Source organism: Cricetulus griseus, chromosome 6, assembly GCF_003668045.3.
Source record: "Cricetulus griseus strain 17A/GY chromosome 6, alternate assembly CriGri-PICRH-1.0, whole genome shotgun sequence".
NCBI lineage: Eukaryota > Metazoa > Chordata > Mammalia > Rodentia > Cricetidae > Cricetulus > Cricetulus griseus.
Window position 1 is genome coordinate 27,027,896 of NC_048599.1, and position 16,594 is coordinate 27,044,489.

At 45.6% G+C, this 16,594-nt stretch overlaps 1 protein-coding gene across 1 annotated transcript in view; it reads right to left on the reverse strand.

Annotated features, from left to right (window-relative positions):
- The window catches only part of Ttll9 (tubulin tyrosine ligase like 9), a 39,519-nt gene extending 23,739 nt beyond the window's left edge, over nt 1-15,780 (reverse strand). The window contains exons 1-3 of the mRNA XM_035447031.1: nt 15,683-15,780; nt 7,098-7,205; nt 2,861-2,953 (exon numbers count right to left, since the gene is read on the reverse strand). Coding sequence (XP_035302922.1) covers nt 2,861-2,953; nt 7,098-7,205; nt 15,683-15,780 — 299 coding nt within the window. The remainder of the gene's footprint in view (nt 1-2,860; nt 2,954-7,097; nt 7,206-15,682) is intronic.
- Between the last annotated feature and the right edge of the window lie 814 nt (nt 15,781-16,594).

Here is a 16,594-nt window from a genome sequence, read left to right on the forward strand (position 1 = left end):
TTGGGCCTTGCTATAGGCCTAAGAGGAAAAGGACAACTGATCATGAGCCAAGACCTCCAGAGCCAAATAAACTTTTACTTTAAAAAAAAGTGGAATGGTCTCTCTATGTAACCTTGGCTGGCCTTGAACTCACAAAGATCCACTTGTCTCCACCTTCCTAGTGCTGGGATTAAAGGTGTGTGCCACTGCTCCTAGCATCCTTTCCCATTTTTAAGTTGATTGTCTTAGAAGATATTTTGCCAAAACAATGGAAACCTGACCAATGCTCTCCACCCCTGCTGTTTTTTCCCCCTATTGTGGCGAAGTAGGCTCAGTTTTGGAAAACACCTTCAGGGATCTGAACTCAAAACAGACAGCAGTGAGGAGGTGTGAAAAGGAACACAACTGTAAATCCCACTCCTGACACCAGCTGAAAAGGAACACACCGTACACAAGATATGGTTATCGATGGTATATTATAAATGAAAACAATGAGAACAACTCCAACGTGTAGCTGATAACCAAGAAGCCCAGTCCCACATGCCTCCAAGACCTGGCCTGAACCAGAGAGAGAGAGAGAGAGAAAGAGAGAGAGAGAGAGAGAGAGAGAGAGAGAGAGAGAGAGAGAGAGAGAACATCTCCTCCTCGCTCTTTATCCTTCCCCTCTATGTACCAGAGACCATGTCCAAACAGGTGTGGTCAGCGATACAGATAGCCAGGGTCTCTCCCTACAGAGGTGGCTACCTGAAGTGATGAACTCAACCAGTCCTGACCCTGACCAAACCATGAAGAATGTCAGGGTCTTTTGTACTTCCCAAAGGCCTATACTGTCTCTTTCATCCCAGTGGCTGCAGGCTACAAGGACAGGGAGAAGCCATGAGAACCTTTTTTGGAAGATGGCACAATAAGTTCTCAATGTGTTCTCAAAATGACCAAAGCTGACTTCCACTCTGCTGTGGCCACTGCAAACCCTTACCTGCATGCAGGAGCTGCTGGCCAAATGTCCCAGAGGCTGAGGGCTGAAATTTCTATAGAGCAAGGGGAACAGTGGCTAACAAGTTCTTCTGGGTGTTACAGTTTCCAGCAGCTAAAGACTTAGATTATGTCTTAGTTCCTCTCAGCTGGGGGATGGGCATTTCTCCTGGATGCCAATCACAAATAGGAACTTGGCCTTCAGGGGTATGGGGTGGCATGGAATTCATCTGTCCTTTGCAAGAACACTGTATGGGAATGTCTCTGAGTGTGTGGGCCCCTTATTTCCAATGAGCTCCAAATGACTTTTAAAAAGTTTAATAGCCACATCCTGGCTTTTAATTGAATGTTAAGTGGGAAAATAATACGTACTGAGACAAACTGGTAATCACTGCCACGTGATACGAAAGGCTGGTGTTTAAGTAGGAACAAGTGAGCCTCTGGGGAAATCCCAAGCACATCACATGGGCTAGGATATAAATGGCCTGTGGGATGGAGCAGCACTGCCAGAAACTACCCATCTCCACAGGTCAAGAAAGCAGAAAGGGTCTACTTAGGGAGGAGGGCCAGCAGGATGAAGGAACAGGAGAAGCAATGTGGAGATGAGCAAGTACAATGACATACACGTGTGACAACACCATCATGAAACTTACTATTTGGGATACTAATTTAAAAAAAAATTTTTTCCGAGACAGGGTTCCTCTATGTAATAGCCCTGGCTGTCCTGAAACTCATTTTATAGACCGGGCTGGCCTTGAACTCACAGAGATCTGCCTGCCTCTGCCTTCCAAGTGCTGAAATTAAAGGCGTGCCCCGCCATACCCAGCTGGAATTCTCTGCATTTACCTGGTAACATGTGGTGTACATTCTCCAGACTAAATGGCTGAATTCTGCCGGGGCCTCGGTGAGGGGTGATCTCACTTATCTGGCCTCGTCCCGCCACTGCTATTGGAAGGCAAGTTCTGCCTCAGTCATGAAGATGAGGCTTCACTCAGAGGAGAGCAGAATAGGAAGACAGAAGGAGATGTGTTCCATATTGCGGTAGCGTGGGGAGGTGGGGGGTGGAGGGGTGGAGGGGTGGAGGGGGCGGACTCTGCCGTCTATGAACTTTCACGTCAGGAACTCCCACCTGCCACAGCCTCTTGTGGGTTTCTGTGATGCACGCTCCAGCCTCAGCCCTTGGTAATTGCACCTACTGCCACGTGCTACGTATTGCCTGTGTCACTGTCCCCAGAGTCTAACACAAAGGAATAAATGCAGGCCTGCCAGTCAGGTCACTCACTCTAGGCCACAGATTAGTAAGAGGCAGGGGAAGAGCAGTCCTTGGCCAGGCCGATCCCTGGTGAGCAGACCAGCAGGTCTATGTGATCACATTCCATGTTTCTGCTGAGAGTGATGAAACACTGACTGGGCAGAAATCACCCGGAACTGGGCTGGAATCCTACAGGGACATTTGCATGCTGTGTTAGTTTTCTTATTGCTACGCCCAAAATACAGAACAAGAAGCAATATAAGGGAGGAAGGAGTTGGAGGGGATACAGTCCATCAGAGCGGCAGGAGCATGCTGGTCAATTCCCCCACAGCCAGGAAGCAGAAAGGGGTGAATGCTGGTGCCCAACTGTCTTTCTCCTCTTTAATTTCAACCTGGGACACTGCCCCCTCCCCCGCAGCCCATGCAATGGTTCTGCCTACTGTTAAAAACCCACCTTGATTAACCTAATCTACAAATGCCCTCACAAACATGCCTAGTGGCTTGTCCCAACAGATGATTCTCAGTCTTGTCAAGCTGGCAAGTTGCTTTAGGCAAGTTCCAGGAGCTACCAAGGAGCTACTGAAAGGAAGACAAAATGAGCCCAGGACCTGGGAGACCAGGAAAGAACAGCTGAGAGGAGGGAGGAGAGGGCCTTACTCTTTCACTTCCACCCATCCGGGCCTGTGGCGAAGGACATCCATGAGAGTGTTCATGAGTGTGGTCTTGAAACGGATTAACGTTCTCTGCTCTCTGCAACATAAGACAGCAAAAGACATGCTCAGGACCTTGACTTTCCTAGGATGTCCCCAAGGATCGGGACAAAGGGGAGGAAGAAAAGCTAGGTTTTACCGGCAGATGCCACAGCCAGAAGTGCTGCATCTCAGTGCTCAATACCATAGCCTGCCAACATTTAGACTAGCCAAAATAAGACTCTTAGCATCTTTGAGCTATTGAAAAATAGCAAACTCCATAGTGCCTGCCTGTGATGCAGAAGACCGAGGCAGGAGGAATGCCACAAGTTCAAGGACGCCTGGATTTCAGAGTGAGTTCCAGGATAGCCTGAACCACAAAGTGAGACTTTATCTCAAAATGACAGTAACAATAATAATGATGGCTGGAAAGATATGGCTGAGTGATTAAGATCACTGACTGCTTTTCCAGAGGACCCAGGTTCAACTCCCAGCACCCACACAGCAGCTCATAACCATCTATAACTCCATTCCCAGGGGGGATCCCAGTGCCCTCTCTGGCCTCTGTGGGTGCCAGGCATGCATAGGGTACACAAACATGCATGCAGACATAATACCCATGCACACAAAGTAAATAATAGAGATAGTAAGCCAGGCATGGTGGTTCCTGATTGTGATCCTAGAATTTGGGAGGTGGAGGCAGGAGGATTAGTTGAAGGTCATCTTTGGCTAAATAGGTTAAGGCCAGGCTAGGCTACAGGAGACCTTATCAAAAGACAAAAATAAAACGATAAAACAAAAAGCAAACATTCCTCCCGTCCCTACTATGTGCTAGAACAGGTCTGGCTGTCTCACATATGCTGACTGATTCTTATATCACATGGTGAGTGTTTGCAGATCCCCTTCCCTGGCGTTCAGCTGGGAAGAGGGAACAGATGTTCTTTTCCCTAGTCCTCCTACGAATGCAACTAAAAACCCAAGACATCATGTAGAAAACAAACCTAAGAAGACCAAATGGTAAACAGGCGGCTACCTAGAGACCTTGGACCAAAGGGATGGCACTAGTGACTTTCCCAGTTTTCTTTCTGCTTCTCTACATCTCTGATGTGGAAATGAAAAAGCCAGTCAAGGGGCATCCAGAAATGCTGATGGCCAGCGACCCTAAACAACCTTTAAAAGCAGCCTGCTTTCTCCAGCCTAGGGAAGCCCAAGACAGAACAGCCTTCCACAGCGGAATATCTAACAACGGCTCTATTGTGGTGAGCCATCAAGAGAACACCTGTTGTCCACCTCCACGGGGGCCAGCAAAGGTCAAGGGGGGAGTCCTCACTTCTCACCAATGCATCATTGCATCAATGTACCCCAACACTGGCTTTCTACTGGATGGTGCAGAGAAGGAGGAATGCAAGGCAGAGGCTTTCATCTGCCTCAGGCAGTAAGGAGTTCCCATGTCTCATGTCATAGGAGGCCAAGGGTTGGGGAGCCTGAACTTCCCGAGATGGAGGCCTGAGGTTGTCCCTCCAACTCTGGGTTGATGTTCAATGACACAATTACCAATCAACACCACTGAAAACAATCGACTGAATCAATAAAATGAAAGTTCTTGAAACTTAATATTCTCACTAATCTGATGCAAGTGTTCACATGAAGGTAGGAAGGAATGATAGTTACCATATGGTGTTGATAGGAGGGTAAATGGGCAGGAATGCAGCTATTAAAACCACCAGCAAGCCTGGAAGTGGGTGGTGGTGGCAATAGTGGTGGTGGCTCATGCCCTTTCATCCCAGTGCTAGGGAAGCAGAGGCAGGTGGATGTCTGTGAGTTCAAGGCCAGACTGGTCTACAGAGTGAGTTCCAGGACAGCAGGGTTACACACAGAAACCCTGTCTCAAAAAGGCAACCAAACAACTAAACAAAAACAAAACAAAACACCCACTATTGTGTTGTACACATGAAACTGGCAAGTCCTTAAACACTGGGAGGAAGCAGCCATTGTGCTGGCAGAGGCAGCACCGGAACATGCAAAACCTCTGAATTCAGTGCTTCGGCCAAGTGTGCTCCCGGTGTGTTCTCAGAAACGTGCAAGGACCTCTGTCAGGGACTGGCTGCTGACATTTGCTGTGGCACTGGCTGCCTCCCCATATCCCCTAGGCATTCTCTACTCTGTGCATGGCAATGAGAGGGCCTTCCCCTCAGCCCCTGAACTTTTCTCCAGGGGTCACTAGGACCCAGAGCAAATCTGAAGTTTGAGGAAAAAGTCTTCTTCCCCTACCAGAGCAGACTTGGAGCCACTCTCCAGCTCTGCTTCCAGCGTCTGGACAGATGGAGCCCACTAGCCTCAGCAACACCAGTTCCCTCCCCCTGGTTACCTGCTCTCCCCGCTTCCTGGTGCTTCCTGGAACCACCTTCCAAATATCCTGCTCTGGGTCATTATCTGGGGTGTGCGTGCTTCTAGGGGACACACCCAAGGCTTTCACTGGGAACCAGATGGGCCACACGTCTAGGCTCTGCCATGGAACAGCCTGGGACAAAGTTCCACATGCTCAGAGCTCCACTAATCAATACTAAAACCACAATTTTTGTTTTTGCTTTTTTTTTACTTTTGGTTTTCCAAGACAGGGCTTTTTCATATTGCTTTGGAGGCTATCCTGGAACTCGCTCTATATACCAGGCTGGCCTTGAACTCACAGGGATATGCCTGCCTCTGCCTCCCGAGTGCTGGGATTAAAGGTGTGAGCCACCAATGCCCAGCCAATTTTTGTATTTTTATTATGTTTTATGAAAATGTAATTTTATATGACAAAATCAGGATGCAGGGGAGAAATGAAACCAATAGGTTACTTATATCCCCAGCTCCTGAGCAGTCAGGGATGGCCCTGTGACATGGTTATGATCAATAAGATAAAAACACAAAGAAGGCTGAGCTTCTAGGAAAGTTTTGGAGGGATGTGCCTGGAACCCCACCCCCTACCTCTTCCTGTCTTGGTTGTTATTGTTTTGTGTTTTTTTGTGAGATAGGCCCTCAGGTAGCCCAGGAAGATGTTAACTCTCAATCCTCCTGCCTAGGCTTCAGTAGGCATGAGATAACAGATGTGAACCACCACGCCCAACTCAATTGTGACCCCAAGGCTGGAGCTGCTGCAGCTACTGAGTGCCCATGAGGGATCAACACAATCATAGAGGGTTGGCCTCAAACCTCTGCAGCCACACTGTGGCCACTTCAGCCTACTAGGGAAATAAATGTAACTTGCTGTTGTGTTGCTTGTAGCCAAACAAAACAGGTTTCTAATTGGCAGGTGCCCTGGTACAAACAGCCAGGTGGGTCCTGTTGACTGAAGTTCTCTTGGCTTCACTAGGGTAGGGATACAAGTTCAGGGTCAAGACCTGGGGCCATGTTAAGGAGCTCTGCATGTAAGGGAGAGAGAGACTTGGCATTGATGAGTTGGTACCAACCATATGGAAAGAGAGGCTGGAAGAGCCCCGAGAGAGCTGCCTGAAGTCACCACACGAGCCACAGAAACATCAGTGAACAGTAAAAATCAAATGCTGGCTACAATGTGTGCAGTACAAACCCCTCCACACCCCAAAAGTCTCCAGTAAAGAGTATTGCTCTCCAGCTTGGTCCAGGTGGGTTGTGCTTAGGGCAGACTAGTAGGTGCTGAACTCAGAGCCCAGGCTGTTATGGATGCAGAGTGCCAGAGAGGAGGGATCAGTGTACACTACAAGCATAGGGTTAACAAGACTAGTTCCCACGTCCAACCAGCCCTGCCTCATGAGTGCAGGATTTCCAGCAAGACAGGCACTTGGTTCTTCTGAGTGTTTGGTTTCTCCATATGTACAGTGAACATGTTAGCAGGATCTACATCAAGGGTGGTGATAAGGATTTCATGACAGCACAGGGAGTAGTGGGGTGACCCAGGGCCTGACTTTGCATAATAAACAACTGTTTACTAGGATTACTAGGGTTACAATAATAATTATAAGCTAAATAATGGAGAGACGGCCAGTTGTCATGGAGCTCACCTGTGATCCCATTGTGAGTTCAAGATCAGCCTGGTCTACAAATGGAGAACCCTAACTCAAAAGGACAAATGTGGGGAGGGTAAAGTCAGAAAGAGTAGGGGAAGGGCAGAGAGAAGTGGGGGAGGGAAAGAGGGCAGGAAGGAGGGCCAATCATGTGGGTATGTATTGAATGAGACCACTCACCGCTCTTTTCCTTTGGACAATCCATGGGCCTTGTAACTTTGATTCTGTAGAGAGAAAAGAAAAATGATGTAATTGGTTTTACACACCCACCTACCTTCTCTGCTCAGCCTAGTTCAGTGAGTGAGCTGCTCAAATCACTACACTCAGTGGGGTGTAGGTCCTCAGGCATGAACGTCCAGCTTGGCTGTGTTCTCCCTCGTCATCTCTGCCCAGAAATCAGGGCAGAACTAACCTGCTTACCAAGAAATGAATTCTTCATCACTGGGAATTGTGCCACAGGCAAGATTGCTATATAAAGGTCTGCTCATCAGTGCTTCAAATGCCAACCCAAAGCCCAGCTTGAGAGCTCCTCTGGCTCCATGAGACGAGTCTGGACCTTCCATTCTAACTTTGGATGTTAATTGTACACAAGATCTAGGAAGGGACTATTGGAGTTGTTTTTGTTTTGTTTTGTTTTGTTTTTGTTTTTTTCATCTTTGCTCTTTGGGGCCTGCCACCCAGCTCCCAAATAAATACACAGAGACTTGTTCTAACTTTTGAATGCCTGACCTTAGCTTGGCTTGATTCTATACAACTTTTCTTAATTTAAATTATCCCATTTACCTTTTGCCTTTGAGCTTTTACTATTCTCTAATCCATATGTCTTTCTTATTTCTTACTCCATTGCTGGCTGTGTGGCTGGGTGGCTGGCTTCTGGTGTCTTCCTCTCCTTCTCCTTTTCTCTCTCCCCCTTCTTTCTTCTACTATTTATTCTCTCTTCCTGGAAACCTTGCCTATCCCTCTCCTTCCTAGCTATTGGATGGTCAGCTCTTTATTAAACCAATCAGGAGTTTTAGGCAGGCAAAGTAGCACAGCATCATAGAGTTAAACAAATGGTTGCATTTGTTTAAAAGAATGCAATACATCTTTGCATCATCAAACAAATATTCCACAGCGTAAATGAAATGTAACACACCTTCAACTAATATTCCACAACAGACTATGCCTATTTCTCAGAGTGATTTCCTTATACCCCAAAAGATCTATTCAATCCTCTATGGGTAAGGGTGTTGTTTGGCTCCAATCAAGTTCCAAAAGACTGTTGGCCCCAGTCCTGGTTGGATTGCTCTCTGAGGCATGCATGAATAGGGAAAAAACTGGCCCTGTTCAGGATGACAACCTCAGGATGGATGGACTTTTCTATTGCCCTTTAACACAGTAACACAGATGTAGTGTCTATGCACCCATTATCACATTGTTTCCATGGGTGGATAGTCTGTTCACACAGCTTAACTGAACTGTCTGCACATGTCTTACATGGCCACATCATGTGGCCACATCAAGTGCCTCACAAGAGATAGTTCTCTTTTGTAGTAGGGGGTTTCTTCCACTCTCAATTACATTGTGGGGATAAGTCAGTTCCTTGGGGTAATAGGACAGAGGTCCCTGGTGACTCATCAGCTGGGGCTTGCTCCCCAAACTCTAGAGACATGGATGTCTGTTGTAGAATACAGAGTTTGGAGTTTGTCCAACTGGCTTTCAGTCTTGCTTTGGTCCAGTATTTTCTGACTATGATCCCTGTCCAACATTTTGGAATGGTAAGGTATATTCTGTGTCATTATTTGTTGGAAGTATGTGATCTGTTTTTTGATTCTGATATTATAGAGAATTACAGTTAGAGATTGAATGAATCTCAGAAAAGAGCTTGAACTCTGGACTTTAAAACATTGTTAAAGGTGGGTTTCTTCACCTTCTTCTATACACATCCTTAGCCATCAGGAAAATGCAAATCAAAACAACTCTGAGATATCATCTTACTCCTGTCAGAATGGCTAAAATCAAAAACACCAATGCTAGCTTATGCTGGAGAGGATGTGGAGAAAGAGGAACACTCCTCCACTGCTGGTAGGAGTGCCAACTCATGCAGCCACTTTGTAAATCAGTATGCTGGTTCCTCAGGAAAATGGGAATGAGTCTACCACAAGATCCAGCAATTCCACTCTTAGGCGTATACCCAAAAGAAGCACATTCATACAACAAGGACATCTGCTCAACCATGTTCATAGCAGCATTATTTGTAATATCCAGAACCTGGAAGCAACCTAGATGCCCCTCAACTGAAGAATGGATGGAGAATTGTGGTACATTTACACAATGGAGTACTACTCAGTGGGGGGGGGAAACAATGGAATCTTGAAATTCGCAGGCAAATGGATGGAACTAGAAGAAACCATCCTGAGTGAGGTAACCCACTCACAAAAAGACAAACATGTTATGTACTCACTCATATATGGATTTTAGACATGGAGCAAAGGATTACCAGCCTACAATCCACACTGCCAGAGAAGCTAGGAAACAAGGAGGACTCTAAGAGAGAGACATACATGGTTCCCTGGAGAAGGAGAAAGGGACAAGATCTCCTGAGCTAATTGGGAGTGTGGGGGGAGGGGAGAGAGAGCTAGAAGAAAGAGGGGGGAGAAGAGGAGGGAAGAGGAGGACTGGAGGGAACAGGAATCAAGTCAGGGGAAGAATTGAGGAGAGCAAGAAAAGAGATACCACAATAGAGGGAGCCATTATAGGTTTAAAGAGAATTTGGGCACTAGGGAAATGTCCACAGATCTATGAGCTTGACCCCAACTAACAATCTAAGCAGTGGTTGAGAGGCTACCTTAAATGCCCTTCTCCAAGAATGAGATTGATGACTATCTTATATGCCATCCTAGAGCCTTCATCCAGTAGCTGATGGAAACAGAGGAAGACACCCACAGCTAAACACTAAGCTGAACTCTGGAATCCAGTTGCAGAGAGGAAAGAGTGGTGAGCAAAGGGGTCAGGACCAGACTGGAGAAACCCACAGAAACAGCTGACCTGAACAAAGAGGGGGGATTATGGACCCCAGACTGATAGCTGGGAAACCAGCATAGGACTGTTCCAGACCCCCTGAGCAAGGATGTCAGTTTGGAGGTCTGGGCAATCTATGGGGCCTCTGGTAGTGGGTCAGTATTTATCCCTAGTATACAAATGGACTTTGGGAGCCCTCTCCACATAGAGAGATTCTCTCTCAGCCTAGACACATGGGAGAGGGTCTAGGTCCTGCACCAAATGATATGACAGACTTTCAAGATCCCCATGGAAGGCCTCACCCTCCCTGGGGAGCAGAAAGGGGTTGGGATGGGGGGTGGAGGGCAGGGAAGGAGGAGAGGGAGAGGGAACTGGGATTGACATGTAAAAGAATCTTGTTTCTAATAAAAAATAAAAATAAAATAAACATTGTTAACACTGTGATAGTCTTTGGGGACTTTTGAAATTAAACTAAATCTATTTTGCATTATGGTATTGTTACAAGCTTATGGTGGTCAGGGAATAGAATGTGGTAGTTTGAATGTAATTGCCCCCCATAAACTCATAGGGAGTGGTACTTTTGGGAGGTGTGGCTTTGTTGGAGTAGGAATGGCCTTGTGGAGGAAGTATGTCACTGTGGAGGTGGGCTTTGAGATCTCATATATGCTCAAGCCATGCCCAGTATCTCAGTCCACTTCCCGTTGCCTTCTGATCAAGATGTAGCCAACACCATGTCTTCCTGCACACCTCCATGTCCTGCCATAATGATTATGGACTAAACCTCAGAAAATGTAAGCCACCCACTCCAATTAATTGCTTTTCCTTTATAAGAGTTGCTTCCATGGCCATGGTGTCTCTTCACAGCAATAGAAACCCTAACTAAGACAGAGGTTGTGATGATATATTGTTTATGATTTATTAAAGCTACTGGAGATCAAAATACCAAAGCAACCATGCTAGTTAGCCATAGAAGCCAGGCACACACCTTTAATCCCAGGACTCAGAATTAAGAGGTAGACGAATCTCTGTTAGTTCAAGGCCATATTGAGCTACACAAAATTGATCCAATCCTAAAAAGAAACAGCTCACACAAAGATGATTTTAGTACTTGGGTTCACATGCCTTTAATTCCAGGACTCATGAGAGGTATTTAAGACAGGAAGAGGGTCTCAGAGCTGGCATTCATTGGGGCTGGCCACATTGAGGATAGGAAGGCATTGACTGGAGTCTTTAACCATATTAAGGAGAACATAGCAGTCTGGGATTTCAGTCTGAGGTTTGGTGGAGCCCGGATTGCCTTTCAGTCTAAGGTAGAGTTAAGGGCTAGTGGCTGGCTGCTTTGCTTTTCTGATCTTCAACTTGAAGCTTGAACTCCAATATCTGTCTCTGGGTCTTTTATTTTTCGTGCTACAAGAGGTCAGTCAAGGTTGGGTGTCTTTCTCAATCAGTCTCCATCTTATTTTTGAGGCAGCATCTTTCACAGAACCTAGAACTCACTGAGTCAGCTAGACTGAGTAGCCAGTAAGCCCCGGGGATCCTCCTGACTTCACCTCTCTAGTGCTGGGATTACAAGTGCAGGATACCACACCTACTCTCTCTCTCTCTCTCTCTCTCTCTCTCTCTCTCTCTCTCTCTCTCTCTGTGTGTGTGTGTGTGTGTGTGTGTGTACTGGGAATCAAATCCAGGTCCTGATGATTCTAACTTGTGATAGGCAGAAAAATACCATCCCAAAGGTATCCATATCCAAATCCCTAGAGCCTATAAATATGTTACATTACAAGCTAAAGGAAATTAAGGATCCGCTGGAATTAAGTGGCTACTCCAGCGACCTTACAATAGAGAGATCATTCTAGCTATCTGAATAGATCTGACGTAATCGCAATGATCTGAACTGTAGATGAAGGAGGCAGGAGTGTCAGAACGATGAATGTGAGGAAGATGGGCTTTGACAGCAAAGGGAGACCAGAAGCCAATGAGCGAGGGCAGCCATTAGATACCAGAACAGGCAAGAATAGGCGGGCCTAGGAATACAGCTTTCCATTGTGTCTTCACCTAACACCTCACTTCACACTTCTGACCACGGCCTGTTATATAACAAGCTTTCTAAGCCAATATATTTGTGGTAGCTTGTTACAGTAATGACTGGAAACAGACACAAACAGAAGCAAAACTAATGTATAGTACCTATAGTCTGCACCCTTGCTGACTAGAAATGGAAGTTGCTTATAGATTCCCTCATATTTTCTATATCTATATATACATGTTACCCATGAATAAAGCAAATTTACTCCCTCCTTTTCCATATGTGTCTTTTATTTTTGTTGCAGTGAGTAAACCCTACCATAATGCCTGTAAGTTTTTGGTGCAAGCATCCTTAACTTACCTATGGCCCTAAGGGACATTTCCTGTTTCAACTTTTAAAGATGGTATTGCTGAGGCCAGCAAGATGGCTCAGTGGGTAAAGGTGCTTACAACCAAGCCTCACTATCTGAGTTCAATATGGAGACTCACATGGTAGAAAGAAAGAATGGACTCCAGCAACTTGTCCTCTGACCACCACACATGGGCTATGGAGCACATATGAACACTCACTTAAATTTAAAAAATGTAATAAAAATTTGTTTTTAAAGAACGATGTTACTATAGGTTCTTACAATTGTCCTGTACCAAAAAGGGGTAAATTTCCTGCTATTTCCTAGTTTTTCAAGGACAAGTATTTCATTTAATCTTTTTGACTTAAGGCATCTTTTTTATGTCACTATGGAAATGCTATGAAATTCACTGAGAACATCTTTCGCTGATAATTATTTTGTTACCCATCACGGCCATCAAGTTCTAGTTCTTCCGAGATGTTTGGCATTTACTTCTGCCTGACACCACAAGAACTGTGTGTGTCAAATACACACACAGTGAGTGTGTGAGATGCATGCATGCATTATTCCATGTAAGAGTGCGTGGCCTTGCTGCATATGTAGAGGTCAGAAAGCAACCCTGAGTATCAGTCTTTGCCTTCCATCTTGTTGTTGTTTGTAGCCCTGTATGCTGGGCAAGCTGGCCTTCAGGCTCCCGGAGATTCTCCTGCCCCCGCTTCCCATCTTCCCATAGAAGCACTGCCATGCCTAGCTTCATCCTTGTTCCAGGCACTCTAATTCAGGTCCTCACCATTTCACAGAAAGCTGTCTACTGGGCATGAACTGTAAATGCAATGCCAGTGTCCTTGCTTAGCCTTTCCCAGAGGTCATGGGGACCCATCCAAGGTCACAGGTTCTCAGAAGAGATTGCTTTCCTGTTCTTTTTGAAATAGCAGATAGTTTATCAGAACTACTACATCATTTGTATATGACAACGTACACAAGTGACAAACAAGCAGAAGGAGAAACATGCAAGGCTTGTGGAGCTACATGAAGTCCCCAGGTACACCACTCTCCCAGTCCCTCTCTGTGTCCAGCAACCCAGAAGCTTGGAGACTATTTCCAATGCCACAAAGGCACACCTAGGGTCTCTGCTGAGGGTGATAGCTAGGTGGTCCTCACTGATCAAAGGTACATCTATTCTAATGAATACCTTTGCCAGGGGTAGGACCCTCTGAAGGGTCAGAGATTCAGGAAGAACCATCAGTTCCAATTATTGACCCCAGTCTATTTGCAGTGCAATCTACCTCTACCCCAAGAGACAAGAAGAAACAATGGTACAGGGAGATTTCTTTCTCTCCCCTTTAAAAGAACTTTATGAATTTCTAATCTACCACCAACTTCCCCCAGTGTGTGTGTGTGTGTGTGTGTGTGTGTGACAGTAATGACAGTAATCACACACACACACACACACACACACACACACACACACACACACACACATTTCTGAAAATATTTCTTCTTACATGCAGTGGATCTCTCTGCCCTCATTACACCTCAAAGGGCAGAGGCGGTTGGGGAGCCAACTCTTATCCCAGCCAACCAACAAGCATTTCTGTCCTGGTCCGCTGGGGCAAGGAATCCTATTACAGTTGCTTCTGTGCTCACTGGCCAAGACAGGGTCTTACTATAGTTATTTTTGTGATCATGAACAAAGAGACCTAGTCCTGATGTAGAAAGGCCACATAGACGCCTTTACACTGATACAGAGGGAGTGTAGGGGAAATCACCAGGTGGAATATATTAAGCTCAAATAAAAACCCGAGCCCCCTTAGGAGTTGACCGTCTTCCCAGCTCTGGAACCTCCTCCTCCATCATAGATAATGTTTGCCAATAAACTTTTCTTTTGCTTTGCTTGAGACCACTTTCTGCTAGCTAGTATTAAAATGATCCATGCAGGATAGTTATTGACATCTACTCTGATTAAGCCAGTTAAAAGTTTTAAGTCCTTTTTTTTTTATTAGTAGCAAGACCAAGAAAGAGCTTGGGACTCTTTCTGCACAAGATCCATGGTACAGAGATTTTAAAGGCAAAAACTACAAAGATATAATTCACATCAAAGTTAGATGAGGGTCAAAGTAACCTTGAAACATTCATTCCTGGAAGAGCATAGTCGTTATTTTAGACATAACATGCCAATTATTTTTGACTTATATAGCTTCTAGTTATTTTAGTTTACTTTAATTATGTTGATTAATACCACTAAACCATGGTCAAGGACATGGAAATCTCAAATGTGCTGCCAAAGCAGACATGACGGGGGTTAGAGGGCCTGAGAACTGTCTAGGCAAACACAAAATGAAGTCAGAACAAGATGGTGCTGCCTTCATAATTTCAGCATCAAAGGAAAACAGGCTATATGGAAAGGGCTACTGCAGTAGACCTTTGTTTTGCTTTGTTAATAACATTTTAATAGTGAGATGTCTCCCAACTTGTGTGTTAAGAGTGTTACTTTAAGAAGTGAATCGTGATGGCTTAGCGTAGTGCTAGTGGGGGTGGAAGGAATAAATTCATTATAAACCCACAGAGTTCAAAGAGGAGACTTTATTGGATATAGGAAACAAAAAACAGGAGCGTTAGAGTAGCTCCTCAGTTTCTCTAACTTGACCAACAGCAGTCACCCAATGGTGATGGCTGTGCACGGCCTCTGCTTGGCGCTGGAGTACAGGGATACAGAGAACAAGTCGATCATGGAGTCTAGAAGGAAAGACGGATGCTAAACAAACGTTAGACGGGATAATGAACCCTGGTGAGAGGAGTAAATTGACGCACTCTGCTGGTAGGCAGACCCACTTTCCATTCTGAAGAAAAGAAACAGAGGTGGCATTCCAAGAAGTTGAAACAAGAGGTAAGAAGCAGGTTGGGGCCAGGTTGGATTCTAGGGCCCCTCATTTCCCTTCTTGAGATCTCATTTTTCTTGGTCTTAAAATCAGAGTTGGCCTGTCGGTTCCTAGAGCGCCAGAGCTTGTCTGATTTGAGGATCAGCAAAGGGATTGGAAAAGCCACTAACGGAGATTTTTTTTTTTGGATGGATGGATGGACGCACTGACGGACAGACAGACAAACGGAGGATGAAAGAATCTCTAAAGGTTTCTTTAAGTGAGAAAAGTATCTAGGGGCCACAGAAATCGTGGAGTTTAGATTCCAGATAAATTTCCCGCCAGCAAGCCAGTCTCGCGGAGCATGCGCCACAGTTCGTGTGGTGCACGGCATGTAGGGACTTGTAGTCCTTAGAGAGACGAGCGTATTCTTTTTTTTTCTCTAATAACTGCACCCAACGTTCCCGTTCTGAATCCCTCCGCGGTTTCCCTTCCCCTAAAGGCATCAAAAGCATAGAATTGGTGTCACTCCTACCTTCTGTCGCGACATGGCATGGGCCCAAACCAAACCGCCACCGGCGCCCGCGAGAGCGAGTGCGTCTCGTTCCCTCGGCAACGAAAGGAGTTGTCCATATTCGCCACTCTGATTGGATGATATCAGGCCACGCCTTCAAACAGTGGAGGCCCTCCTCGCACCTGGGTTCTGGAAGTGATGCCTAGCCTTTGGCTCTTTCGCCACTTCTCTGCATAGCATACACTTTGAAAGAGGCTGGCCGCCTGCCTGCCGCACTTACTGTCCAGCTGTCCAGCTACACTCCCCTCGATCTAAAAGTACTGCATTTGAAAAATGGTCACGTTTAAGAAAATGCAGTCCTTTGATCTTACTGAAAGAAGTTTCCTCACCAGGTAACCTGATTATTTTGATTATTTGGTCTCCCCAAAACGTTTTTTTTTTTTTTTATTGTTGTTGTTTGAAACAGGGTCTCACGTTACCCAGGCTAGCCTCAAACTCACTTCATAACCAAAGATGACCTTGAACTCCGAGACATCTCTACATCTGACGCTCTGTCTCTCTGTCTGTCTCTCTGTCTCCCCCACACACACCCCACCCCCGTTTTCAAGACAGAATTTCTCTGTGTAACAGCCCTAGCTGCCCTGAAACTCACTTTGTAGACCCGGTTGGCCTCGAACTCACTATCTCTAACTCTTAAGCACCCAGACACAGGGGCATTTGCTTGGGAAGCAAAGTCAGGAGGATTCAAAGGCAATCTTGGTTAGAAAGTGAGTTTAAAGTCAGCCAGGGTAACATAAAACTCAGCCTCAAAAACAAAAAATGAGCTATGTATATTATTATTATTATTATTATTATTATTATTATTATTATTTGTGTGTGTGGCACTAAGGATTGAGTCTAGGGCCTCCTGTATAAGCACTCTACAACTGAGAA